The sequence below is a fragment of the Mchenga conophoros genome, linkage group LG23 (assembly GCF_057382185.1).
Source record: "Mchenga conophoros isolate Kocher_MC1m ecotype Shallow Benthic linkage group LG23, M_conophoros_male_GT1.1, whole genome shotgun sequence".
Taxonomy (NCBI): domain Eukaryota; kingdom Metazoa; phylum Chordata; class Actinopteri; order Cichliformes; family Cichlidae; genus Mchenga; species Mchenga conophoros.
The window spans coordinates 4563245-4590313 of NC_140547.1; the positions used below are offsets into that span (position 1 = coordinate 4563245).

The 27069-nt window shown below is 38.2% G+C and overlaps 3 protein-coding genes across 4 annotated transcripts; all 3 read left to right on the plus strand.

The window, feature by feature from the left end:
- The first annotated feature begins 75 nt into the window (after positions 1 to 75).
- On the plus strand, positions 76 to 6594 carry LOC146546451 (ras-related protein Rab-8A). The gene is made up of 8 exons (XM_085264187.1): positions 76 to 625; positions 1117 to 1177; positions 2033 to 2093; positions 2607 to 2684; positions 3514 to 3603; positions 3705 to 3770; positions 5806 to 5856; positions 5990 to 6594. Exons 1-8 carry the CDS (start codon positions 502 to 504, stop codon positions 6077 to 6079), a joined length of 621 nt encoding a protein of 206 aa, XP_085120313.1. The 5' UTR covers positions 76 to 501; the 3' UTR covers positions 6080 to 6594.
- A 4319-nt stretch (positions 6595 to 10913) lies between these two features.
- On the plus strand, positions 10914 to 16266 carry hsh2d (hematopoietic SH2 domain containing). 2 transcript variants are annotated; one of them, XM_085264759.1, is made up of 6 exons: positions 10914 to 11317; positions 11749 to 11939; positions 13709 to 13798; positions 13905 to 14070; positions 14249 to 14509; positions 14958 to 16266. In XM_085264759.1, exons 1-6 carry the CDS (start codon positions 11144 to 11146, stop codon positions 15420 to 15422), a joined length of 1347 nt encoding a protein of 448 aa, XP_085120885.1. In that variant the 5' UTR covers positions 10914 to 11143; the 3' UTR covers positions 15423 to 16266. The 2 variants fall into 2 exon arrangements, with proteins under 2 accessions (XP_085120885.1, XP_085120886.1); XM_085264760.1 differs by lacking the exon at positions 10914 to 11317 and having other exon boundaries at positions 11720 to 11939.
- Positions 16267 to 17488: 1222 nt separating this feature from the next.
- Positions 17489 to 24345, plus strand: tax1bp3 (Tax1 (human T-cell leukemia virus type I) binding protein 3). The gene is made up of 4 exons (XM_085265462.1): positions 17489 to 17722; positions 21504 to 21623; positions 22503 to 22580; positions 22723 to 24345. The coding sequence occupies exons 1-4, from the start codon at positions 17684 to 17686 to the stop codon at positions 22870 to 22872; spliced, it is 387 nt and encodes a 128-aa protein (XP_085121588.1). The 5' UTR covers positions 17489 to 17683; the 3' UTR covers positions 22873 to 24345.
- Positions 24346 to 27069: the final 2724 nt, after the last annotated feature.

Sequence of the window (27069 nt, forward strand, 5' to 3'; positions counted from 1 at the left end):
GGCCTAAGTAGGTCCGTGCTGAATGCACACTACGTGTTTAACAAACAGCACAGCTGTAAGAGAATGGAAAGTGTACTGGAAAAGGTCTGCTTTAATTTAGCCTTTTAGTTATTTATTTTTTAAAACAAAATCTAAACAGGTCTTAAAAACACCTGTTGTAAAAAAAATAAATAAAAAAAGATAAGAAGCAACAATAAATTAAAAGCTACAGTAGAAAACTCTTAGAAACTCTCAGGGTTAAACAATTGTGTGCAGTTTCCTTCGGACTACACATAACCAGCGGCTTAGTATTGTGTTCTTACGAGCAGTGGTTAGTTAAGCGATTAATTAACAACACTCTCCCGGGTGGACACAGGCATCAAAACGAGCAAACCCCCTCGGGAGAGCAGCCACGACGACAGTGGGGAGTGACGTTTGATTTGTCCAAAAGAAACTCGCAGGAAGTGACGCCTCCCTGTACGCGACGGGCGGGATATCCGCAGTAGTAAGCTAACTAATAACATGGCGAAGACTTACGATTACTTGTTTAAACTACTTTTAATCGGCGATTCCGGCGTTGGGAAGACCTGCGTGCTTTTCAGATTTTCAGAAGATGCCTTCAACTCAACGTTTATCTCCACGATAGGTGGGTAAAAGCCGAATTATCGGTGTGGTTTTGGACGAAAAGAGACATAGGAGTAGCCCATCCCGACAGGCTAATTCTGCTAACTTTTCTGGCTAGCATTCATATTGTACTACAGGCTAGTCAGGAAGCTTTCAACCGGCTAGTTAGAGGGGCTTTCCAGAAACCTCACAGACGTTGTAACCGGCCTGAATATTTGGCAACCTCAAATATATGTGATTTCCATGAGAGTGCACCCCACCTGACATTTTTATCGTAATAAATACTTTAACAGGGGTAAACTGAGCTAGCATGCTTCAAAGCTAACAGTGATAGTTGGCACTGTCATTTCCCTTATGACAGACTGCCCTGTACTTCGCACTCATGCTGCCAACGTTACAAAAGTGTGAATTATCTCGTGCATTAAAAACAGATATTGTTACTGTCTGTGGGGTGGTCAGGCAAAGTTTGTGGTGCTTCTAAAAGACAATTGATGTGACTTTTATTTTCTTCAGGTATTGACTTCAAAATCAGAACAATAGAATTAGATGGAAAGAAGATCAAGCTACAGATATGGTAAGATAGACAAGTCCATAAATTGTCTTCATCTGACAGGGTTTGGTGATGGATGACAGTGATATTAAGCTGCCTTCAAACTGAAAGTCAGCAGCATAATTCAGCATGCCTGCACTCTTTACTGTTTAGAATAATTGTTCTAAAATGAGAAGCATTTCTGATGAAGAAGCATTTCAGTATGATGCAATGCAATTTAACAGCAACACAAACTAATTTAAATCAGAAATTTATTATTTAAATTATTTAAATCAGAAAGAATGTTTCATAACAATGTTATCGTTAAAAACAGGTATTTACTTGTATTTACTTATTTACATGATCACTGCCATACCTGTATTTTCTGTGTGTATTTATTAACTTACAGATGGAAAGTTCCCAATCAAACAGACTCTTTGTACTCCCCACATTTGGTCTGGCCACCATTGGTCTAACCCTTCTTGGGGTTAATGTTAAGTCTTACCCTAAATCTAATCCTGTATATTTTAGAGAAAGACAAAAAGTACTTGATATTCTTAGAATTATTTTCTTTGTCCCCCTATTCATAAGACTTGAGATAAATTCAAAAGCAAAATACCACACAGCCATGGCTTGGGTACCTAGCGTCACAAACGGTAATGACCTCACATTGTTGGTGTTAGCTGAACAAGTTATTGTATAACTGCTGGACAGTATCTACTACTGTAACTGACCAGAATAGGATTGTGTCAAGCGAGGAAAGTCACCAACACTTGTATGGAACACTCGGAAACTTGGTCCTGCTCCCTATTTTGTATGCTTTTAAAAAAATCTCTAAAAAAGCTGTTATACCCTTAATGTGTTCTGTGAGGACAGTTAACAGATGTATCTTCTGTGTAGGGATACAGCAGGACAGGAGAGGTTCAGGACTATCACAACAGCCTACTACAGAGGAGCCATGGTAAGTTGCATCGTTAGCCTTTCAGATGATACATTAGCTGAGATAATCTCTGGGAATGGAGTAGGTGAAATGATGTATGTACTGCAGCATAAACCTCTACTAGAACCACACCCCACATTGTTGTTAATGCCATGTACACCTGAAAAATCAGGTGTGCTCACTACAGCACCTTGGCAGTTTTTGCTAGTCCCTCCTACAAGCATACAGTTAGTATGCTTGTATTTGTAAACCTAATTGGACCTTCTTACCTTTGATCAAAGTCCTTTTACTTTGCTCCAGCACAACATGATTCATCACCGGTCGACGATGTTTCATCTCAGTTTCGTTTTATTGACATAGTGCTAATTAATAACAAGTGGTTATCTCACAGTGGTTACATGAGCTGCATATTTTCATTAGAGTTGATTCTCAGCTCTGTTTCTGTGGATCAGATAGATTCAAGAAGTACGCGATGACAGCACTGATCTTAGGTTACTGTGTTTTCTTATGTCTTCTGCTCTATGACCTCTGCAGGGCATCATGTTAGTGTTTGACATTACCAATGAGAAGTCCTTTGAAAACATCAAGAACTGGATACGGAATATAGAAGAGGTAAAAACCTTGCATTACTCGTACTTTTCTAGTTCTTTCTGTTCAGATTTCTTCCTCTTTGGTTAATTATTGATTTTGATCTTCTACAAAGTGCTATAGAGTAACGCTGTAGTTTTGATTCAGTTTCTGTTACGATTAAAATTATTATACCCAGATAATTAAGATAAAGCAGTTATTGTGCTAGGCCCTGTTTTGCAGGAACCCTCTTGTTTTGCCTTCTGCACATCCTTTTCCTTGTAATTTTGTCAACAAATAAAAGTCCAAATCCTCCTGCAGGGCTAGGTTTATTTAAGCAGCTTAATCTATTTGGGTTTTACAGAATAGTTGTAATTATAATTTTTGTGTTAGGGCTCAACGATTGGTATCAAATCTGAATTTCTTGTGCTTAGAATATCAATTTGGACAATAGCTGATGTTTATGCTCATGTTTTGCATTGTTATTTGTTATTCATTCTCCCTGTTGTACCAGAGAAGCAAAATTATAATTATAACGTAATAGCAGAACTATTTTAATGTTACTACATTAAATGTAAACATACAGATTCATGCAAAAGTTTTAATCATTCACGATAAAGATTTTTTTTGGTGAAAAAATAAATAACTAAAAAAAATCCAGAGGCCTTCTTCGTCAGCCTTATAAATAACCAACACAGTATTTAATGAGTGTAAAATACACAGCAGATAAACATCAACATCAGTTACCTTTAGTAACAATGTTCTTATTTACTGGTGAGCTGGTGGCATTGAACAAGGTGAAAACATACCAGTATATTCTTAGTATATATGAGGTAGCTTTCCTACCTGTTCACCATGAGTTTCTTTTTCACAGCATGCATCAGCAGACGTGGAAAGGATGGTCCTTGGGAATAAGTGTGACGTTAATGACAAGCGTCAAGTGTCCAAAGAAAGAGGAGAGAAGGTGGGAATTGATTTGTCGGTGATAATGTTACTCTGAGGTCCCTGCAAAATAAAAGTAGTGTCTGAATAGTCCCACTAATGACTCTTTTCTTCTGCTGTTAGCTGGCGCTGGAGTACGGTATCAAATTTATGGAGACCAGTGCGAAGGCGAACATCAACGTGGAGAATGTGAGTTCAGTTTTCAGTAATTATTTGCTAGTTGTTGAAAGTGGTGTTGTGGAAGATGGCCAGCTTAATTTATGTTTTTACTCTGTAAAACTAGGGGACAGCACATGTGCGACAGCTCAGATGTTAAATCATTTTTAACTCTTGAAATCCACACCGGACAACGACACAATTGTACTTCCTATTAGCAGGAAGCAGGTTCAAGCAGCTCTATCAGAATATTACAAGCATACCTAAAACCAAATATTTATACGTTATAAGAAAAAGAATTATTATTATTATTATTATTAATAATAATATTTATTTATCCCAAAGGTTGGGAAATGACTTTGATACTCTTAGCTAAGTTTTTCTTTGAAGCATAAACGACGTGACTAAATATATAGGTAGAATATAACAGTTCAAAATAACTTTGAAAGGTAAAGTACTACAGATCCAATAAATCAAAACTTTTAATATGATCAAATAATGATCTTAAATCTTTCTTTTTATTCTTTGTTTAAAAGGGACAGTGCAGTTTAACATAGTCCAAATATAAAGCATGAAACTGATGTACTGCACATAAGTTTATAGCTATTGCTAATTTCTAACTATTGTCCCTTGTTGGGCTTACATTCATAATACACAAAGTTACAACATTCAATTACATGAAAACCAAAATACACCATGAATATAACTACAATTAATAATGTAAAAAAGAAGGAGATAATTTTATCTGAAATGAATGTGGCTATTATGGCATGACATGGTTAAGAGTTTCTGTGTCTTTAAACACATTAGAGAAAGTTTCCAGCTGCAGTGTGGTCAGAATCCATTAATCATGCGCAGCCACAGAATCCAAACCTTTTGCTCCTTCAAAGTGGATACAAAGAGATATAGCAAAGATGAATTCCTTCATCGAGTAATATGGTCGCATTCCAGCAGCTAGTAATTCAGTATTCAGGCCGCAGGAATGTTTCTGAGCTTTGACACGACTGGGATTTCCCCAATTTTCAATCGTAATAAGTGTAATCCCTCCACATATCTTCTTACTGCTCAGATTAATATCCCTGTCTCCCCCAAAGTCCTAAAGCCAGAGGCAACGAAGTCTGAGTGCAGCACACCAAACTGCCCTCACTGGGTTTCCTCTGGTCTTGGGGCGTTTTCACATGCACATGCACTTTGTTGTAAACTCGTAGCTTTTCCTTGTTTTTTTTGTATTCGGTTTCTTTTCACATGGAGAAAACTCCAACCAAACCAAATGTGGAACTATAAAAGACACAAGAATTATCAGTTTGCGCCACAGACACATCTGGACAATAAACAATCTTGAAAACAAATACAGTATGAAGGTAAATGGCCTGTATTTGTATAGCGCTTTACTAGTCCCTAAGGACCCCAAAGCGCTTTACACATCCAGTCATCCACCCATTCACACACACATTCACACACTGGTGATGGCAGCTACATTGTAGCCACAGCCGCCCTGGGACGCACTGACAGTGGATTACAGGGAGAGTTTAGTTAGCCCTCACTTCATTTCGTGGTTAATGACTACAGTTTTTGCCCTCGGCACATGTGTGGTACTCTCAAACTTGCAGCCTACACGTTGTAGTTGGGTCAAACGACCTCCTCCAAAGAGTCTCGGTGTGGTTGTTCTGAGCTGTGCCTGAATCTAATCACCGTATTCAAAACCGCACAAACAAACCACCCTAAGAGGAAAATGAATTATTAATAGAGCACTTTTTAATAGCACATGTTTGCCATAGAAGGCACCAAAACAACACATCCAATGAAACATTGATTATTTTTGATGTTTTCATTATTCTAATAATAAATAGAGGGTAATAAGAAACCACTCTGAGTTAAAAGCCAAACAAAATAAAAAAACGAGTTATTGTCCAAACACTTTAGATTCCCTGTGATAATTGCTGGAACACTTGTTTGGGATTACATCGTCTTGTTGTTTATTATTTATTTCTTAGTGATAATTGTACTGAATTATTGCTTCGGTGCGGTGTAATGATCTTATATGTTCTGGGTTTTTTTTGGTCTGCAGGCCTTCTTAACGCTTGCCAGAGACATTAAGGCAAAAATGGACAAGAAGCTGGTAAGAAAGTAGAGAAGTGAAAACTCTATTAATAGCTTACCCACAGTAGTTTCAGTAGGTATGGTGTTAATGGTGTTTTCTGGTGTCTTGGATGTTTTTCTAATTAATGGGCTTTAACATTTGTGCATTTTAGGAGGGAAACAACCCACAGGGCAGCAATCAAGGAGTAAAGATTACAGAACAACCCAAGAAGAGCAGTTTCTTCCGCTGCACGCTGCTGTGAGAAGACAAGTGCGTCGGCAACCACCATCGCCTTAACCGTGTCCCCCCACTGGACATAACTGGACAGAGCACACGCTGATCTGTTTTATCCTTCTTCATTTGTCTTCCTCCTCCTTCTGATTTGTCCCGTCATTATGTAATTAGGAAAAGTCTACCCCCCCGCCTTGGTTTACCAGTCTTCCTTTAATACCTGTGGATCTAACTGCTGTGGGCTTTGTTACATATTTAATCTCATTTCTTTTTTTCTCCCCCACCCCCCATTAATTAATATTTTCAGTGTAGGCACAAGAGTGAAAGATTCTTAACGGTCACGTCCTTAAATACTAAGAAAGATCCAACCTTTCGGCAGTGACGGATAATAATTAAGGGATTCGTTCATCAAATTTGAGAGAGTTTTAATATCTACGTAACTAGAGAGGCTAATTTTTTAAGCAGCCATTTCCTGAGTTTATCATGTTCAAAAGCTGATTGTGCACAGCTAAATACCATATGGATTGGATACAAAAAAAAGAAAAAGTATTCTTCTTCTTAGAGATTAAGGACGTTGCATGTACAACATTGCCAAAACTCTGTGCACAGAAGAGCACTAACCAGAGGAGAAAGAGAAGTGGGAGACCCCAGTGCCCAGCTGAACAACAATAGGACAAGTCTGAGAAACACACAGAAACGCCTCACAGTTCCTCATCTGGCAGCTTTTTAAAAGAATGTATTTGTCTAGACTAGTTTTGAAGTGAGTAGGAAGTGCTGTTGCATTTCTTTGATCAAGAATATAACTTTTTCAGGTGCGTTTTGAGCCTTTAATCCAACACACAAAGGCTGATTCTCCAGACGCTGAACTAGCCGCATCGTTTGCTTCTTTAGTCAGCACAGCATTCTTCAGCTTCTTACATGATAAACTTGCGTTAGGTGACACGATGCAACATTCGAAGCCAGAGGCGATGGTTGCTGAAAACAGGGTATGTATGCTTGATCTTCCATTAAAGCTCAGTGATGGTTCCTGATGAATAATTCCATTTATCATTAATTTAATGCGCTATTACATAAAAACAAATATCCTTTTCCTTAAGGACGGTCCCCAGTCACCACAAACCTTTAGGCAGCGCTGTATTTGATCCTTATGACCAACAAAAGACCAGATTATACTTAAAGAATACGTGTATTACACTCATGTGTTTTTATAATATTTCGATTGTCACCTGTGCTTCCAAAGTGATGCGTACAATCCCCCCCCCCCCCCCCCCCCCCACACACACACACACAAGATATTATACTAGATATTTGTCCTGACAGGGTGGTCTAGCTCTTTCCTTAATGTCCACATCTATGTAAATGCATCGTGTAAATATATTAAAAAAAAAAAAAAAAAAAAAAAAAATATATATATATATATATATATATATATATATATATATATATATATATATATATATATATATATATATATATATATATATATATATAAATAAATTGATTATGATTCACCGTATTACAGAGTAATGCCAGCACATGTCACTCATCATATCCACAGTGGGGTTTACGTGTCCTTTCTTCTCGCGTCTTCTGCTAAAACATTCCAGTCCTCTTTAATGTGCAATGTAATGTATGAAAGAGCCCTGATTTTTCTCTTGTGTTCACATGTCTGCAGTAGGGTTGGGTTTTTAGAAAGGGGGGTAATTTAAGGGCACACACATGCTCCTTTTTCATGTTGCTTTCCACACTGTTTTAGCAATACCTACACTGACCACCTGGAGGCAACTTCAGCTACACAGCAGAAAGAGTCACAGCAATGGTGAAAGTGTGGTTTTATGCATTTGTACTTGTTCCGGTTGTCTGTTCCAATGGGGGAACATAAACACAACTGTTTCCTGGGCCTTGGATATGTGCTGTGCTGTAGCAGTATTTATGGAGTGAAAGAAATCATAGCACCAAAATGACAAAGTGCCCTTTTATGTTCTTCTTGATTATGCACTTTTCTTCCTTTTTCTTTCTGTTTTGGGAAAAAAAAGATTTCTTAACATTTATTGTCTGTGTTTATTGCAAGTCTTAACTGAAAGCAAAGAATTTGCATGCACAAGATTTCCACAGAGCCTCTCTGGGCTTCTTTAAAACATCTGAGCACTGAAACCAGAAATCTAGAGATTTTCTTTTTGTTTTCACAACATTCCCACTTAGTGATTGAACTTTTTTTTTTTTTTTGTTTTTTTTTGTTTATGCATTTGCGTAGATTCTGATGCTTTTGGAAACCACCTTCTTCCACCTCTCCTCCTGTGTTGTTTTGGTCCAGTATTATGACCATCTAATCTATGCATTCTTGGTGCGTAGGAAACCTCAAAAGGCTTTGCACAGTTGACTTAATGAGCTTTATTTGAGATTAGAATTGTGCAGAGGATCCTTGATCTTGTTTTATTATTTTCTGCTGTCACTCCATGCAATTACATCGAGAGCTCATCAGAGGACAAAAAATAGGAAATTGAGCAAATCACGTCAAAGGCCAGATAAGCTGGTCCTTTGAAGTGGTGCTGAAGAGTCATCCAATCAAACCTGTAACAAAACGGTTTTCCTGTGGATTTAAGGAAATGTCAGCTTTGCTGGTTTAAATTTGTTTCGGCTGTTTCTTAAAATCACTCTCAGTTAAAATCAGTTCACAGCTTGATGAAAATCCAGCATTGTGAGCTACAGTCTGCCGTTGCTTTATTCTGTAATTCTCTCCCTTTTGCAAATGTGACAGTTCTGTGTTCACATATCTTAAGCATTCCTGAACTACAATTGGCTTTCTTTGCTGATTACTGATGGGCTTCATGTGGAATAAAGTAAATAATTCAGCAATTGTAAATAAGATCTACAATGATTGTACTGTAGTTTCGTAAATCTTATTGATCTACACTTTTTGTAGATATGTGTACTTTTGATGATTTATTAAAAATGAGATTCTTAAATGTGTCCAGTATGTTTTTCTGTGCAAAAACACAAAACATTTGCAGGACAAGTACTCTTGATGTTTTTCTTTAATTGTGTAGGTACACCTGTTCAGCTGGTTGTTGATGCATCTAACCAATCACATGGCAGCACCTCAGTGCATTTAGGCATGTAGTCAAGGTCAAGATGACCTGTTCAAACTGACAGATGCTGTCCCCACTGCTGTTCTGCATAGGCCTGAACCGCCCAGGCTAGATCATTAACATGACTTGCTACGGATACCGACTACAGGATGGCACAATTGTTATCCTCTACATCAAGCTGTATGCCAGGAGTAAATGAGACATATTGCAATGTCATTCAGGCTGGAAAAGTGTAACAAAGAGAGGGAAGATGGTTAGAACTGAGAGGATTGCACAACCAGAAGACGACACCGAGGACAGCTACAAGTACCTGGGAATCCCACAGGCAAGTGGGAATCACGAAGAGGCCGCTAGGAAAGCCGCAACCACCAAACACCTGCAGAAAGTAAGCAAGTCCTGAGCAGTCAGATGCCTGACTCGGATAATCAGCTGGCTAAAGGATGAGATGGAATTCCAGCACCCTGAGACTGTCTGCTAAGAAGGACGGCCGAGGACTAGTGAGTATCAGAACCACCATCCAGGATGAAACAGCAAACATCCATGAGTACACTGAAGTAAATACCTCAGCATTGACCCCAAACTAGGTAAGTGGCTCGAACAGATCCAGAGCACAGTCCCATAAACAGAATTAATATATATACACTGTATATGTCATTATATATCATCAATTGGTTAACTGGTTGCACCATGACACCAGTACAAATTGAAAATTTTGGTTCCTATAATCCAGTTTCTCTGAAATCTATTTATTGATGTTTTCCCATCCGTGATGTAGAGTTTTGCGTTGCAAATGAATCTGCCACTCTACCACATGGTAATATGCAAATGTGTAGCCTACGGCATCGAAGTGGCGCAAAAACTGCGGAGCAGTCTATCGCCTCATATTATCACGGGGATCTTGAGAGACTTGATTATTTCTGTACAAATGAGGAGATTTGTGGAGTCAGCATGCCATCTATTCCACACCCTCTGTAAGCAAGCGTATTGTACTCGTGCACTTCCTCCTCAGCCTTACAAACAGGGAAAGAATATGCCCGCAGTCTGAGCTGCAGCTTTCACTTTAGTCAGCTGATGGAACCATGATTAGACTGAGGCTACTTCTCCCTGCCGCGTTCTCCTCTCTGATGTGGCACTGGTTTATTTTCTTCTCTATCAGTAGTTGGCAGTTTAAGGAAGCTTTAAGGTGTACAATAGGGGCCTGTTTGCTTGAGGAGAAGACATATGAGCATTAGTGGTTCCCTGATAACGTTCTTCACCAAGGTTTGAAAAAAAAAAACCCAAAAACGTATTTTTCATAAAATTGTGGAGGAGGTGGAGTGCGTAGGTGGGGGCACTTTGTGTATAAATGGAGAAGAGCCCTGCAGAAAGATTTGCACTGGAGCGCAACACTTCTGCTTCACACCAGAAAGACTTTGACCTTTGCTCTGACTTTTTTCTTTTTAACAATTGTCAGGTGGGCGGTGGATTTTCTCTGAAGCGGATGTCGATATTACAGGAATTTTTTTTTATTGAATCATAAATCAGTCAATAAGTCACCTATTATGCCTGAAAGCAGGATCTATTTTTCTTTAAAAGATGCTCACCTGTATATCATGCACTGCATATAAAAAAAATATGTTTTTACTAATGATAAGTTACATAAAATGCTGTGGGATGCGAACGTACTGCATGTCGTCAGTGACGTCTAGGAAGTTTCCCAGATGTAAATTGTTTTTCGGCACTCTGTAAAAATCTGGCCCTGGAGTAACGTGGGAGAGCTGGAAAGTACTGATAAAGTCTTTTGAGGTTTTTTGTTGTTGTTGCTTAAAATCACTCAGACTGTAGCCTCTCCTTTCACTTGTGTTTTATCTCCAATCTGTTAAGTCAGAACAATCACTTGAAGGTCATTTTCTCCACAGCTTTGCGCATGTGTGCTTGTGTGCATACAGCCACAGATACAATCAAGACATGCAACTTCAGCCTTAACGTATGTGGAGTATCTGAATAATTTAATTTCTTATTTAGTGATGCTATTCAGTGTTTTCTATGTGTCTCTTAAAAAAACTATTCTACTGTACTTAAAAATTTACTGTATTCTACTTGGATCGAGTGGGGTTTTGGCCCCGCCCCCCGCCCCCAGACAGGTTTTTTCAGGTGCGCGAGCTCAGCCGTGTCATTCTATCTCGGAGCTGCCAGACAGGGTGAGTAACTTTTCCTATGAGTTTGTATTTGACGCCAGAAGCAACATTATTGAGTTTTATTCACAAAATCAGTATTCTGTAATGAATTATGTGTTCATATTGCAAATTTAAGATGAATTCACAAATATAATTGATAAAGTCTTACAACAGGTACTGCTGTAAACAAAGGTATTAGTGAGTAGACTCCATCCTTTAGCTCTTTGCCATTTTAAAGGAAAACTGCATTATGTTTGAGATTGTTAAAATGCACGGGAACTAATAATAATTCACCTGAGGAACTGTTGATAGACATCACAGAGCACTTCACCTGCAACAGGAACAATGAATATTTAAAATGCATATTAACACCCAGCTTTCACACCTGTATGTGGTCTCTACTGTAGGTGCGTAGTTAATGTACAGACTAAATATACTAACTTCTTCATTTGCAGGTCTTTGTGCTCAGTGACTTTTCCATTAGCCATAACTGTCGATTAAATGAACCATTACGCAGGAGGATGGAGGGAAGTCAGACGTTTCAGGGACAACGTGATCCTTACACCTGGTTCACAGAGTCTCAGCACCAGTCTGTCATCAGGAACGGTGTAGTCCCGGAGTGGTTTCATGGGATCATTTCCAGAAAGTAAGTTTATGAGATATATAATTGTGCTCGCATTATCATTATAAAAGAGGGAAGAACATTAGGTTATTCCAGCTTTCCAGGACCCTTCAACCCCAGAAACAACCCTGATAACTCATAAACTACAAGGTCATTCTAAATGTGGGTCTTGCATAAATTGCTAGTACAATAAAAATGTAAAACCATTAGTGGCAACATCATCAATGTTAAAGGCTTCATCGCTTATAAAACTAAAAATGTGGTCTATATGACATAGTGCCTATGTAATGCAACATCTATAGGAGAAACATCCCTGAAAGAGAAAATTAATGAACATTTAAGTTGTACAAAGAGGAATCATTTAACCAGTCCTGTTGCAAGACATTTTATGAAAAACATTGCAGCTTGCCTTTATTTTTTTATAGGCATTGAAACCATTAAAGAGTCGGTAATATGAACTTTATCAGGGAAAAGACAGAAGCATTCTGGATATTTTGTTTAAAGAGTTTATTTCCTGCAGGTATGAATAAGAATCTATTTTGTTTTTATGTTTTTAATTAGATTTTCTAATACTGATGTTTTTTTTAAAATATATGAGTGAATGTGTGATTGGTTCATTTGACTTTTTTTCTGCAGTATACTGTTTTATTTAAACACACACTGTTTGGTATTTTGTAATGACCCTGATGAAGGCCGCACGTCTTCACCTCATATCATATCATACCTATATCATTACCTTCCATCTACTCCAATGGAAGGCAAACAGTCCAAAATATGAGGAGCTAAGACTGAAAGATATCAGTTTTCATGACCTGATGTGATTGTCTAACTGACTGAACATTTTGTAAATGCTACATTTCTTTATTAATGTTTATTAAACTGTTAAATCATTCACATGCCACGGTATTCCGATATTTCTGGGAAAGCACAGGGTTAGACTCTTTTTCTCTCAACCGCCCATCTAATAGCCTTTGAACATCTAGGCACAAATATGTGTCAGCAGAGATTTGCATTTACTTTTCCTATAGTTTTTTTTTTACTCTATTTTTAGGCGGTGAGACTGAAACTAATCTTTCACTCTGCCGGTTTACTTTGGTCACTACACAGTAATTCCATAGAGTAATGGTTGATGCACTCAGCTAGCATGTGAAAGATGGTTCCATCCTGGAAGGAGACTCAAATCCCTTTAGGGATACAGCGTTAAACAAAGATGCCTGACGTCCTGACGTCTTGTGAATAAGGGAACAGCTGAAAGTAGCTTACTTCACTTAATATGAGACCAAACCTGTGCTGTACAATTGCACTATGAGAGATGATTATATGGGATGTATTGCACAATTACCATGTTTTAAAGCTGTAGATCAGTTATTAAATATAGCTGGAAAAAGGACTGGTATACTTTTGATAGTTTAGTATCTTTAATTATGGTGACAGAGCAGTTAGCACTGTTGCACAGGAAGACAGTCACAGGTTTGACTCCACCAGCTGGTCTGCATGTTCTTCCTTTGACTGTGCTGGTTCTGTCCGGGTACTCTGGCTTCCTTCAGCAGTTCAAAGACATGCATGTTAGACTAGCTGGTGATTCTAAATTGGCTGTAGGTGTGAACTCTTTCACTATGTCATATGATATACAAAAACTATTTGTAGAATATGCCCAAAGGCCAGGCTGATTCCCACTATGATGTGATTCACATTTTAGTGACAGCTACGGTTTATAAATAACCCCAAACCATAAAATGTAAAGATTGAAGTGCATGCATGAAAGAGGCCTTTGTTTGTGGTCCTTTGTGTAGGACAGCAGAGGAACTGCTAATGGCTAAGCCGCCGGGTTACTTCCTCATCAGAGTCAGTGAGAGCAGGATCGGCTACACTCTCTCGTATCGGTGAGTGTTTTCAGCATGACGGAAACCTTATTTTTAAAGTAATGTGCTCACACACTTAGTGACCCTGACACTCCACTCTGTTCACTCTAATGTACTGACCAATCAGTGCCGAGGACCGCTGCAGACACTTTATGATTGATGCACTGGAACATGGCTCTTACATCATAGTGGGGGAAAACAGGTATCACCGGTTTCTGCATGACCTGGTGGACTTTCATCGTAGAACTCCCATCATGCCTTTCACTCAAGTGCTGACTGTTCCTTGTGGACAGGTGAGAAAATGTGCTTGTCTCAACTGCATTCATGCTTTTTTATGTTATTGTAAATTACAGGTTTACTTTTTAGTACATTATATAAGCTCAGCATAAGCTAATCAAGCTAAGCTAAGTAAGATTAATTGTGTAAACTACAATAAAACATCTGTGCTGTAACTTTTCTACATCTTTTCAGGCTTCTAATGACAAGACTGACTATGCAGAACTACTGTTTTGCTCAAGAGGTCCAGACTCTAGGGCCAGTTTGCCACCAAACAACTTCCAGGTTCCCAGCATAAATCCACCAGGGTCAAGAGAGGATATCCCACCTGCCCTTCCTCACCGCCCAAATTATTTGGGAAACTCACCAATTTTGCCTCCAAAAAGCCAAACAAATAGACTCTACCCTTCTTTGGAAGATGAGTTTCAGCACAATACCTCTCCACCCCCAGCACTGGTAAAAATGGCCTTGAAAACTATTGTTCAAGCTAAAGATCTCCGTACATTGTCTGATAAAGTTATGGTTAAAAGATTTTCATCTAAAAAGCTTTTCTTTGCAGTTAGCATCCTTTTATACGAATCTAAAGAATAAGTATGGCTCTAAATCTTCATGTAAAAGGATATTTGCTTATGATGATCAGGTTTGATTTAAACTGAAATAGTAGCATGAATATTTTCTAAAAACTGAAGACAGGTCCTGAAAACATGTTATCAATGAGCTACTTGCTGTGAGTGACTGAGAAGTCTAGATTTTTGACAAATTAGAAGTAAATGTAACCCTGAGTGTTGATGGATTTGTGGTGATGCACATTTGAGATGAGGTTTTCATTAACTTTCAAAATAAGAAGTAAAGAGATCTAAAAATTAAAAAAAAAAATTAAGTTTGTCTTTATGTTCATCTGCAGCCTGTCCCAACACCCAGGAAGAAATATACAGGTGATAATCCTCCATCCAACCAGCCTCCCGAAGTCCCTTCTCGAGACTGCATGGCTCTGAAGCAGAATCAGGCTGTCAGAACAGTCTCTGCTCCTGAGAATCTGCCCACGTTTGCAGGCTCCGAACAACCGCCCACTACCAACAACCAGCAAGTGAGGAATCAAGAAGTAAAGCCGTCAGTCGTCACCAACCTAAAGAACTTCAAGAAGAAATTCCAAAAGAAGAGGGGCCCGTTGCAGGATAATTCATACGAAGAGATTAACACTGACAGGGGTGAAAATGATGAGCACGAGTACCAGGAGATCACGAGGGATCTGACCTTTTGTGAACCACCACTTTCCTCCAGCTGCACTCCTGTGAAGCTGACTGATGACATGTTACCCTTAGAATATATGCCACCTCCACCTTTTGCTCCAGGCTACGGATCCACATGAGAAAATAGAGTGCATAAAATATAGTGAATATGGACAGGTCACAGTGATCACCTGAAACTATAATAAACAAGTGTGTCAAGTCAAGGAAGAGGTTAATGTGTACATGTATCCTCATCTGGGCAAAGGAGAGGAAGTGGAAAATACTGCATTCGTCCAACCTTTATGATCCTTTATCTTTATGACCTTTGTTCACCTAAAGAGAGGCTTAATGTCAAAGCATTGCACCAGTCTTTCATTCTTAGGATGTGTCTACAACTGGCTAATGCAGACACTGAAACACAGTGAAACAGCTAGACTAGACACAAAATGTGCCTATCGGTTTCTTTAAAGTTTACTAATTAAATCATTCCGTGTGTTTTCTTTTTTTCCCTGTTGTATAAGATAACAGAGGCGGGATAGATGCCTCATCCTGTTTTCTGTCTTTATGCTAAGTTAAGCTAAGCTAAGCCAACAGCTGCCACAGCCTCATAATATTCCTATTCCTTTAACATTTAGGTCACAAGGAATATTTATTATGCATAAAATTATAGGATAGATTAAACTGCCTCCTTCATGCAAATGTATTTAGTGCCAAATTATATATTATTATTTTTTTAAAATGTTCCATACATCAAAACTCTATTTAGACAAAAGGTGTCACATTAAAATGAATAATGCAATAAATTTGTTACATAGATGTCTACCTGAAGCCAATCTCCTGCCATCTTTGCATACATGCTTTCAAATTGAGGTTAAAGTTTTTCATACACTTATTTGGTAGGATATTAAAGTCTAAACATGCTCAGGGGAATTTTTGCGTAGCATATGCAAATAAGAAATAACAGCTGCTTTGAGTAAAGGTGGCATGCTGCTGCGTCACATGCAGATCTCTGATCAGAAGTGTGATAGAGATGATGAAAGAGAGAGAGAACACCCAAACTGGTACATTTTTTACAGGTGGAAACATACAGCAGTGCGCTCTTAAAAACATTATTTTGATTTTATGGCAAATAAAATTATAGCTAGATAGCTAAAAGAATACAGAGCTAGAAAAAAGCACTTCTAATGTTCATTCTTTATTTCTTGATGTATGCTCAATCAGTGGGTTTTGGTCAGTGGTTGTTGATCAATGGTCATGAGAATTTGCATAATTAAGATTAAGAAACTGACCTCCCAGCTCATTGTTCCTTCAGTGGGCTGGTTTCAGTCATTATGCAAATGTACTGTTTATAAGATTGGGGAAACCTGCAGTCAGCTGAGACTGAAGAAGTTACTTGGATGAGTGACGAAACGTTTCTCCCACAAAACGCTACGTCCAGATGAACAGAATCAACTTTGGGAGATTCATGCTTTATTCATCCCTCCACACTGTACTGACAGAAAAGTCTTGTATCATTACGGACTACCATCTAGTGGCAGCAAAAGACACAGGATGCTTGCACAATGAGTAGTACAACAGCGTCAAGGTGTCTGGCTTTAAATGGTTACTATTTTCGTGTTTTACTTTATTACTTTAAATCAGAAGGAAACAGTTACTAATAGCTGAGACTATTTTAAACACGTATATACTCACCAGCTACTGTATGAGTGCTGTAGCTATTATATGATTATTATGAGCTTGTGTAAGAGAAAAAAATCAGCTTAACAAAAGCAATAAATCTCAAATATCAACATATAACACTCATAAATATTTATAAAAATCGTTGGGGGGTTTTGCCTCGATAAGGAGGGTTTTTCTAAATATTTTTTGTTATATTGTTTTCTAGAGGAAATTGTCATCTATGTGATTGAGCGCAAAAATAAAGTGAAAAGTAAAGTAAAGTAAAGTCGTACAAAATCCATGATCAAAGTATAATTAATTTTCGAATATCCTGTCGACTAAGTGCGATCAAGAAAACAGAATCGACCGAGATGTCGCTGTTAGCCAACTCGATATAAGGAAAACAGCTGTCGGTGTTCGCCTGAGCAAAGGAGGAGCAAAAACCCCTTAATGAGTTCGATTTGGTTTCATTTCTGTTTAGAGTCACAACGGGACGACTGCCAGCATTTAAACACCGCCCTCCCTGGCTACAAAGGTGAGACAAAACACGCGAACCCGAACGCCTGGGGGCGACGTGACATCATCCCTAAAGCCTTTGGATTCCAGCTCGGGATCTTCCTGCGCTGTTTCATGTAAGGATCTAGGAAGCAGTCCCGCTATCTGAATCGACGTGTCTTTAGTTTTTAAAACAGCAGAAGCGGAAAGTTTCTTCTCTATATAAGCCAAAAATCTCAGCGAGAGTATGTCTTTCGTCCCAGGTCAGCCGGTGACTGCTGTTGTGGTAAGTTTGAGGGCTGTGGCTCTCCACATTTAACCGCACTCTATTGTTCAGCTTCTCACCCGACTTTAGCACCAAACCGTTTCGGTGCAAACTCTGAATTAACTAATGTTGGGTAACTACACGCGCTAACCAGCTAACTGGAGTTTTTGCTAACAGCAGAGCGACTTTCTTTGTTTAGCTAAAAGCAGTTGAGTGAGAGCAGCTGAACAGATATGAGCACTTTATGTACCCAGTAATGTTAAATTTAACCGAATAACTCATTAAATCACTGCAGCAAAGAAGTGGGCACTAACGCGGGACACAAAGGGTGACATGAAGTTGACCGTTAATTAAAAGACAACTGAGTTTATCGTCAGAAAACTGCTGTTAATGAAAATGGGCGTCGCCACCTTTGTAAATCAGGCTTCCTGGTCTTCTCCAAAGCTGAAGATCTAGCTGGAGATGGACAGCTGGGATTTTAGCAGGCCTGTGTTGTAGAGCAGAGTGTGTGACAAGCACTAAATTATCAATACTAGGAAATCTGAGCAATTGCTGTGATTTGAGCTAACTGATAAGTCAAGTTTTTCAGAGTCAAATCTTTGTTTAACTTTATATATTTTCATAAATCACTGTTGTTCGATCTTATTTTGCTTTTATTTGACCTTTGCAGCTCAACATTTGTCCCCCCAGAGTCCCTTTTGTATAAATAGACTGAAATATTGACGTAAAAGAGGCATTGCGTTTAATTTGTCCTGATCAAATAAAACAGCAGTCAGTGATTTGTGGGGATTGGATGAGGGTGGATCCATGCCCACCCAATACATCCACCTTGTTGCCTGTGTCCCCTAGCATCAGAGAGTGTGCACGGGCAGGGAGGTTGTTTATCCCAATCATAGTCTAGTCAGTTGTGTGTAAGAATCAGTTTCTGTAATGTCTTCTAAAATACATTTTTAATTCTTTAATATAATATTTTTTTAATGATCACTCAGTTGTGCCCCTGCTGGTTGACACACACTTCAGATCAAGCCACCTCCTATAATGAAATACTATAAGATAGAAGTCCTGACTTACGCAATAATTGCGTTACTCTACTATCATTGTTTTTTGTTCAATGCCCTCAAAGGACATGTGGGTGTGTTTAAATTCCCGTTAACTTTTCAGACATTTTTTGAGTCATGAATTCTCTCATACAGGAGGTAGTTGCATAACATTGTACCACACACACACACACACACACACACACACACACACACACACACACACACACACACACACCCTCTCCAGGGGCCAAAACCTAAAGACATAAATCCAAAAGTTTGTTTTATTTTCAGAATAATGTTTTTGTTTTTGATATATCATAGGACCAATAGTAAAACTGCATGACCAATTTAACATAACGGCAGCATAACAGACACTCCATGTTTGAGCTTTTCCCCCTGATAATTCAGCTAAGAAAATGTTAAAATATCTAACTTGAATAAATTTTTACAGGTAATGTCAAATTTGTTTCTGCCTGGAAGTTTCTTGTGGCTCCTTCTTGCGCTTATAAAGTTATGAGGAATCAAAAATGCCGGAAAGAAATGTGGCAAATTTTAAATTGCAAAATTTTGACCTACTTTTTTAACTTTGAGAATTTGTAACTTGAAAAGTTTTTACAGCACAACATCATTCGCATGAATTCAGTAAATATATTACATTTATTATGCATTAAAAAGTCAGTGGATTCGAAAGGTGGGAATGTATTTTTCTTGCTTTAGCTGTTAGAGTTACATAATTTGAAATAAAATTTATACAGTACATATAAGTATTATGTCACAGGTCTACACAAAAATACCTTTGAAGCAGGTTTACTGTAATACACAAACTTACTAGATGTTTGTTTGTTTGTTTTTTCATCAAGTCTCGAACAACTAAATCACCTGTGTTGGCGTGCAGGTACACCTCAGCCCCCTGAAAGCTCTAATCTATATCAGATGTTATGAGGAGTCATAATAGACTGGTGTACGCCTTTTAATGCACAAATAACAGCTATTAAAAATGTTGTGTGATTTTCAATTCATGTCTATAAAATTATACATCCCTAGCAACCACCTAGCAACAAGCTGAAATTGCCCATTGTTAGCATATAAAGAAAGACTTCTCACTGTGATTGAGTATATCGGTTTGCCAACAGCATGAACACGTCAAAAATACTGTAGCATACACATGCTGACTTTTAAGTCTGCCTGTAGGGTCCTTGTGATTACGCAGACTGTGTGAATCCGGCACATTGAGAAAAGCAGCTCAAGTCACTGTCAGACTTTGGATCAGCCACACTACTGAGAGGCTGTCTGATTATTCACTGTCGCGCACACAGAGCCAGTCTTTGTGTTTTGAAGAGTCTCTCTGAGTCATCTGTCTCTGCGATGTAGTGAAACTGCAGCTGCTTGTCAGTGTCAAGGGTAGGGCCCGTCTGTCTGGACTCGAGTTAAGAAAAAACAGCCTCTGAGATCCATCGTTTGCCTGCACTGAAATCTAGAAAATGAGTCTGTGGTGATAAGTCGGTGCTTCACTACCTGACGGGAAGATAAGTTGTCCATCTTTCTGTAATTACTGCAATGTGTATGTCAGTTGGGAGTAGAGCAGGGCGATATGACCAAAAATATTTATCACGATATACATTTGAAAATTTGCGATAACGATATAACTGACGATATAATTGACACTAGACAAAATACTTTACAACTCCACAACTTTATTAGTTTAAAAAAACCCATCAATGTATTTTCACTTAAAGAAGCAGCTGTTTTTTTTTTTTTTTGTTTTTTTTATGTGCATTAAAGTTATATAAAAATGTAACAATGCAAATTCCTTGCTGACAGTTTAACCAAAAGGCGTTTCCAGTGGAAACTGGCCGACATATCCTCAGCATAACCATGTATAATAGCCACAAAACTTAAAAAGAGGTTATACACACACAATACGGTAATATTATGTTGAAGCACAGTACGTATCACTCCGCGAGGCTCCTGCCTACGATAGCTGTAATGCTCCGACAATCCATCAAGCGGTGAGGGTTCGTAGCTTAGCAAAGTCGTACTAAAACATTTGACAGATTTTCGAGCGCCGTGTACATAAAATCATTTCGAGGTCAGTAAACACAACCAGAGTTCATACAGTAAGACACACGGGATTATAAGGGGCACTGTCGATTTTCAGAAAAATCAAAGGATTGATTTTAAGTGCCATATTTTCCAAACAACACGGTAATAACGACGGCCCGCTAGCATGCTCTACCAAAAATAGTGCTTTGTTGTGTATCTGACGGACGAAAGCTAAACCAGGAAACATCAAAAGTAGTCAAAATGGCCAATTATAGCCTGGACCCCAGAGGGTTAAACAACAAGTAACGCAATAGTTACTTTTCAAGTAATTAATTATTTTTAGAATCTTGTAACTCAGTTATTAACTCGGTTAATTTTTTTGAAGAAGTAACAAGTAACTATAATTAATTAATTTTTCAAAATAACTTGCCCAACACTGATTATTTATGGGTATGGAAGTGTTTCGTTTTTCTACCTTCATAGTGAAGAGTTTTTAATCCGATCGTAGTGAAATGTGAAGGGAAGCAATTGCGTTCTTTCCGTGGTCCTGTCAACCTAATTTAACTGGAGTTTATCGTATTAACATTAGCAGTGATGGAAACAAGAACATTTCAGCAAACGTGACTGAGCAGCACGCGAGAAAGCTTGGTGATAAGCCTACCCAATATTTTCCTCAACAGTATTTAATGTTTTTAAATTTGTTTTCTTTTGTTAAACAGGAACGAGTTGAGATTCAGAAGCTGCGGCAAGGAGAGAATCTCATCCTTGGCTTCAGCATCGGAGGAGGGATAGACCAGGACCCCGGGCAGAATCCCTTCTCTGAGGACAAGTCTGACAAAGTGAGTTTATCTGCAGCTATCATCTCTTTACGTGCAGTTTTTTCATCTTGATTCTCTCCCTTTGTTCTTAATAGAATATTTGTAGACAATAGTGATGTAGCCGAAAGGAATAAACCCTATCAAAAGTGAAATGATATATTTTCCATGTTTTCTGTCATGGTTATACATATACAGCGGTGGATTTTAGTATAAATGTGATCAAAGTTTAAGATGATGAGGTGCTCTGTCTTCGGGTCACTCGTTTTGGTTATGTGGATTTTATTCTTAATTTGGCAAGACGCTGAATATCCACCCACAAGTTGCAATTGCGCTAAAGCCTAGTGGTACAAGTATCCACAAAGTACTTATCGTTTTGGTTAACTAAAGGCCTGAACACGTTACTCATGGCCTCGGGTGGTGACTAAACAAACTCAGCAGAGCTACAGAGAGGAAGACTTCAGGTTTACATTAAGTCATGCTGACTGCACAGAAATGTACCAGCTGATTTGTTAGAGAGGAATAAGACTTAGATACTGGCTTCTACACTTTTACTGTTTCCTTTATTAACATATTTTTGAGCATTACAGGAACTTTGTTGTGAGAGATGTCCTCTGTGCCCTTAAATTAACAACAGATCAGGCCTCTGTCCATTTTTCTCTTTATTTTAATCCTAGTTTTACTTTAATGGGACAAAAATAATTTCTTATGCTAGTGTATCCTTTACACTTTAAGCACTTGATGCTTTCCCCCTGGGATCCTCCTCCTGTACTGCCAGACTGGCAGTATTGAAGGCAAAGGCCTTCAGGGATATTCTGTATTATTTTGGACTACCCATTTTAAACCAGACCTGCTCTCCAATTGTGGCAAAAAAATGAAATGATGAGTTCTTTGTTTTCACAGGGCATTTATGTGACCAGGATATCACCTAAAGGCCCAGCAGACTTGGCCGGCTTGAAGATGGGAGACAAAATAATGCAGGTATTTAGTGAAATGAAGTTTTTCTTTTGGAATAGTTGATCCACAAGATGGCACTGTGTACCTCAGGAGCAGTGCTGTGATGACTTTTACTTTTGGTATTTGATTCTTTTTATTTCAAACTAAGTTCCTTCCTTCTTTCCAGGTGAACGGTTGGGACATGACCATGGTGACTCATGATCAGGCTCGTAAAAAACTAACAAAGAAGAGAGAGGATGTGGTACGACTGCTAGTAACCAGGAAGTCGCTTGAGGAGGCTGTCAAACACTCTAAGTGCTCTTATCCCAAACACTAGTGTGGTGGCTCTACTTTTACACAGACTAATGCCATAGCCAAGGAATGAAGACTCACTTGGAGAACACATACTACCCCAAATAGTTGCACCGTGGCCTTTATACTCCAGTAATGCAAAAATAGATAAGTAAACAAACTGAGACAGATCAGTTTGTTCATTCAGATCAGTCTGTAGAAAATGAGACTGTTATCTGTTTTGTTTTTTTCTCTCATTTGTGGCATATCCAATTATAACTGATCTCAGTAAATTATGTGAAATGACGCTGCTTGAATAACAGCATTTGAGATATTTGTAGCGATTATCATCTTCATTTGTACTTAAAGCAATTTAAATTAGCATTTGGAGAACATTTTATAGACCGGTTCTTCTGCAAGGAGTGTTAACAAATAAATTCTAAATGTGTGAATGACTTAAGTAATTTGTAATTTGTCCACAAGGTTATTTGGGAACAATCAGAGTTTAATTTGTTTTCCAGCAGCTGACCAAAGTTAAACTGGACACACTGGATACACCCAGAAAAATTCACTGTTGTTTATTCATCTCAGTTAAAGAACCAATATTTTTCTGCCACTAACACAGCAACAAATGCCAAAGTAAAATCAAAGTTTTTGTAATTTAGTATTTCCAGTTTTCTTTTTCTTTAAATAATGGTACAGTGTATTGTATAAAATCTATGCAAAAAATGTCAATAGAGCCAATTTCCAATGTGTTTTTTTTTCCTAATGATAATTCTACTGATGCATCACATTTTTCAAGTTGCATTCAGTGTAACATCCTCTCATCTGTTAAAGTAACTACACAGCCAGAATTACAGTAAAGGTGTTTCATATGAACATTACTTCACATGTTGGATGTTTCTGGATGCACACTTGTCAAATCAGCTTTCTCATTTTCGGCATATTTGCTTCCAGTTACCTTTTATCGGCTTCAGAAAGAGAACGATGCTTTTTTTTTGTTTGTTTGTTTGTTTTTCCTGGAGGAGATGATATTCAGCAGTTAGCTCCACTGAGACTGTTTCGAGGTTTAAATAGTTTTGTTTCTTGTCACTGAACAAAAGTCCAGTTTGAAACTGTAAATCAGCCAAGAAGGAGTGAATGTTGTTTGTTAACTTGAAAATGTGCACAGCAGCCTTAAATGTATTAACACTAAGTTTTAATAATTCATTTCCAATTTACCAGTGTGGTATGATCTCATTAGTGCATCTTTCCTGCAACATGTAATAAATGACACTGGAGATGACTGGTTTACTTCTAATAAGTATGTTTGCTATGAAACCTTTTCGTACTGAAACCGATATTCTGCTACATTTCTTTTACTTTTGGGTGAACTTACTTTTTTTTTTTTTTTTCCATATGTAAGTTGCTTATAAAATATTAAACTTTTTACAATATTATACAAGCAATAATCAAGTTTGTAAAATAAATGGTTTGCTCAAATAAAATACCTGTATAACTGTAAAAAAAACCAAACAAACATGCTGCTGGTCATTTATTGTTTCATACTGTACTGTAGAGTCGATTTTACAGGCACATGTGGGCCTCCCAGTATTTTAAATTCATGTCATCTTAGATTCTCTAAGAGTTTTTGACGAACTGCTCTGTTGGAAACCACTGCTTCAGAAAATGTCAGTATAGCGGTATTTTTATAAAAGTTTAGCCTGCAAAATTTTATGTTTCAAACATTTTGCTAAAGACTTTGTGCTCATCTGGCAGTTTACAAAGTTTGTTTTGGTATTTTTGTTGTTTGTTTCATTGTAGAACATTTGAAAAGGGAATGTTTGTCAGATATAAAAGGAGTTCTGCTTTTTCAACAATGGCCGACTGAACGCTGTTTAGAGTTGTACTATCTTGATATGTTAATGTCATTGGGTCTGATCCAAACGTTGTCAGGGTGCTCGAACACGAAACCAACAGATTCAGATAATGTCATGTTAATAGAAAGGACCGCATGTGTGAAACGTGCTAAAATCTGCGAATAACAGACATACAGTAACTGATTACTTTACCCCTCTTTTTTATGTTGCAGGACCTTCAGATAGCTTCGTCATGCCAGTTAAAGAGTAATCAGCTGACATTTCAAAGCAAAGAATCTATTCCCTGACCTTTCCGTGTTTAGCAAGGCTTTTTGATAGTGACCTCTTCTTTTATCTCTTAAATGTGTCTGCTATCAGCTATTCAAAGCATACCTTTGAACAGAGGTCTCAGATAATTCATAGAAAGGAACCTTTCCATTGTGTTGCTATAACTGCATATGCCTCTAATATTTCATTTTCCACTTTGCGCAGTGACAAATGTGTTCAAAATAACACTGGAAGTGCATTTCTCTGCCTGCAAGCTACATAATAGTAAACCCTTTTTTGGGGTACACTTATGTTCCAGGGCAATAAAAAGTAAACATTCGCACCAGTACTTCTAGATTTTAAGGTGAAATATTAAAGCTATTTAAGGGGAAAATTTAAAAAAAGGAAATGTTGTTTTTATTTGTATTTTATTAATTTCGAATAGATCAGGGCTACTGTGATTTTAAATTGTTTTGGAAAAGCTGTTTTTGGTGTTGTGTAATGCACTGCCAGTGAATTATTTGTGCTCTGAGGACCAAACACCTGAACTGAATGTGCTGTGTAATGTTTAAAGTCTTAAAATAACATCTGGACACATAATGGGAGAGGGTCGATTTAGGGCACCGCTTAGCTAAAATCCCCCCTTTGAGAAATAATTTATGAGCGAGCCGTGTGTGTGCGCTTGTTATGTTTATCAGGACAGAGGAAGCATGCTCCATTCCACTTACCTGGGCTTCATAATACTATTGCACCATGTTGTGAGACAAGAATGCGATTGTGCAAACACCAGCTAAAGCTCAGACTCGCTATCTAGGTTGGCTTTCCCTAATACCGCAACATTAATACCTTGTGTGTTGCTAGGTAACTAATGGACAGCTATTAAGTGGGTAACAGCGAGCCCCTAATTTGATTCCAGTGTGATTATTTAATCAGCATTTACCAGTCAGCAGTAGTTAAACGAACCACCTATAATGACATGAGTAAGAATGCAGCTTCTTGCTGCTGAAAAATAACACTAAGACAAATGTTTCTTCCTGCAAGCGGGTGAATAATTACACTATCTAAACATGGATCATACATGATCCATGCCTCCCACGTTATGGCAGGATAATTGGGTTGCCATGGTAATGCGGACTGCTCCTATCACTGTGGTCATACGCCAGATTGGAACTTGAAGGAAGCCTACAGAGGTATCCCGATCCTAGGCTGGACTGTTGTAATTCCTTATTGCGAGGCTGTTTAATAGCTCTACTACCTGACAAAACCATATTTATATCTAATTGTTAGCCACTTATCACTGGCTGCCTGTGGGACTCATAATATCCCCGTGGTTCTTGGAGTTCTAAAAAGTATAGTAGGAGGTAGAGCCTTCAACTTTCAGGACCCTGTTCTGTAGAATCAGCTCCCGGTTTGGACTCAGACACCACGTCTACTTAAAAAATTAGGCCTAAAGTCCTTTTTATAAATCTTATATTTAAGGTTGGATCTGTTGTTCAGTGATATAGGCTCAAAATGCTGGGGTAGATGCTATATTGTGCATCTTCTCTGCTTTCCTCTCTCATCCACCATGCATTTATTAGTATGTTGCACTATTTCTGTAACCTTCTGTGTTTTCACTCTTTCTGCATTTTTTTTCTAGCTCAAGTGCTGCACGTTACTGATCTGCTGCTACCGCCATTAAAAACTAAATTGTTTATCATCTCTCTTTTGTCTTCGCTTTCCACTCACCCCAACTGATCAAAGCAGATGGTCAACCTCCCTGAGCCTGGATCTGCCAGAGATGTCTTCCTGTTAAAAGGGAGGGGGGTTTGGTGATCCGAGGATATTGTTGGGTTTCTCTTTAGAACATTGTAAAGATTTACCTTTCAGTCTGAAATGTTGCGCAACATAAATAAGGCTGAATTGAAAGCTGAATGTTGGAGACATTGACAATAAAGGAGAATCCTAAAGAGTCTCTCAAAAATGAAATGTTACAGAGCTTACCATTCTGTGACAGTTCATCAGTTTAGGAATGATGCTCCTAAATTTAAAATTAAAATATTTAAATATATATTTAAAGCTGAATTCTATATACAGTCATGTAAAAAAGAAAGTTTCCAAAGGACTCTGTGCAGTCCTGTGACAATCTAAATACATCC

What these genes read in the sequence shown, in the direction of transcription:
- hsh2d (XM_085264759.1), top strand. Translation starts at nt 11,144, where the DNA reads ATGCTATTCAGTGTTTTCTATGTGTCTCTTAAAAAAACTATTCTACTG. An exon ending in TCTCGGAGCTGCCAGACAGG is followed by an intron (nt 11,318 to 11,748) that starts GTGAGTAACTTT and finishes CTTCATTTGCAG; the next exon opens with GTCTTTGTGCTCAGTGACTT. An exon ending in CCTCTCCACCCCCAGCACTG is followed by an intron (nt 14,510 to 14,957) that starts GTAAAAATGGCC and finishes GTTCATCTGCAG; the next exon opens with CCTGTCCCAACACCCAGGAA.
- LOC146546451 (XM_085264187.1), top strand. Translation starts at nt 502, where the DNA reads ATGGCGAAGACTTACGATTACTTGTTTAAACTACTTTTAATCGGCGAT. An exon ending in AAGATCAAGCTACAGATATG is followed by an intron (nt 1,178 to 2,032) that starts GTAAGATAGACA and finishes TCTTCTGTGTAG; the next exon opens with GGATACAGCAGGACAGGAGA. An exon ending in CGAACATCAACGTGGAGAAT is followed by an intron (nt 3,771 to 5,805) that starts GTGAGTTCAGTT and finishes TTTGGTCTGCAG; the next exon opens with GCCTTCTTAACGCTTGCCAG.
- tax1bp3 (XM_085265462.1), top strand. Translation starts at nt 17,684, where the DNA reads ATGTCTTTCGTCCCAGGTCAGCCGGTGACTGCTGTTGTG. An exon ending in AGCCGGTGACTGCTGTTGTG is followed by an intron (nt 17,723 to 21,503) that starts GTAAGTTTGAGG and finishes TTTGTTAAACAG; the next exon opens with GAACGAGTTGAGATTCAGAA. An exon ending in TGGGAGACAAAATAATGCAG is followed by an intron (nt 22,581 to 22,722) that starts GTATTTAGTGAA and finishes CCTTCTTTCCAG; the next exon opens with GTGAACGGTTGGGACATGAC.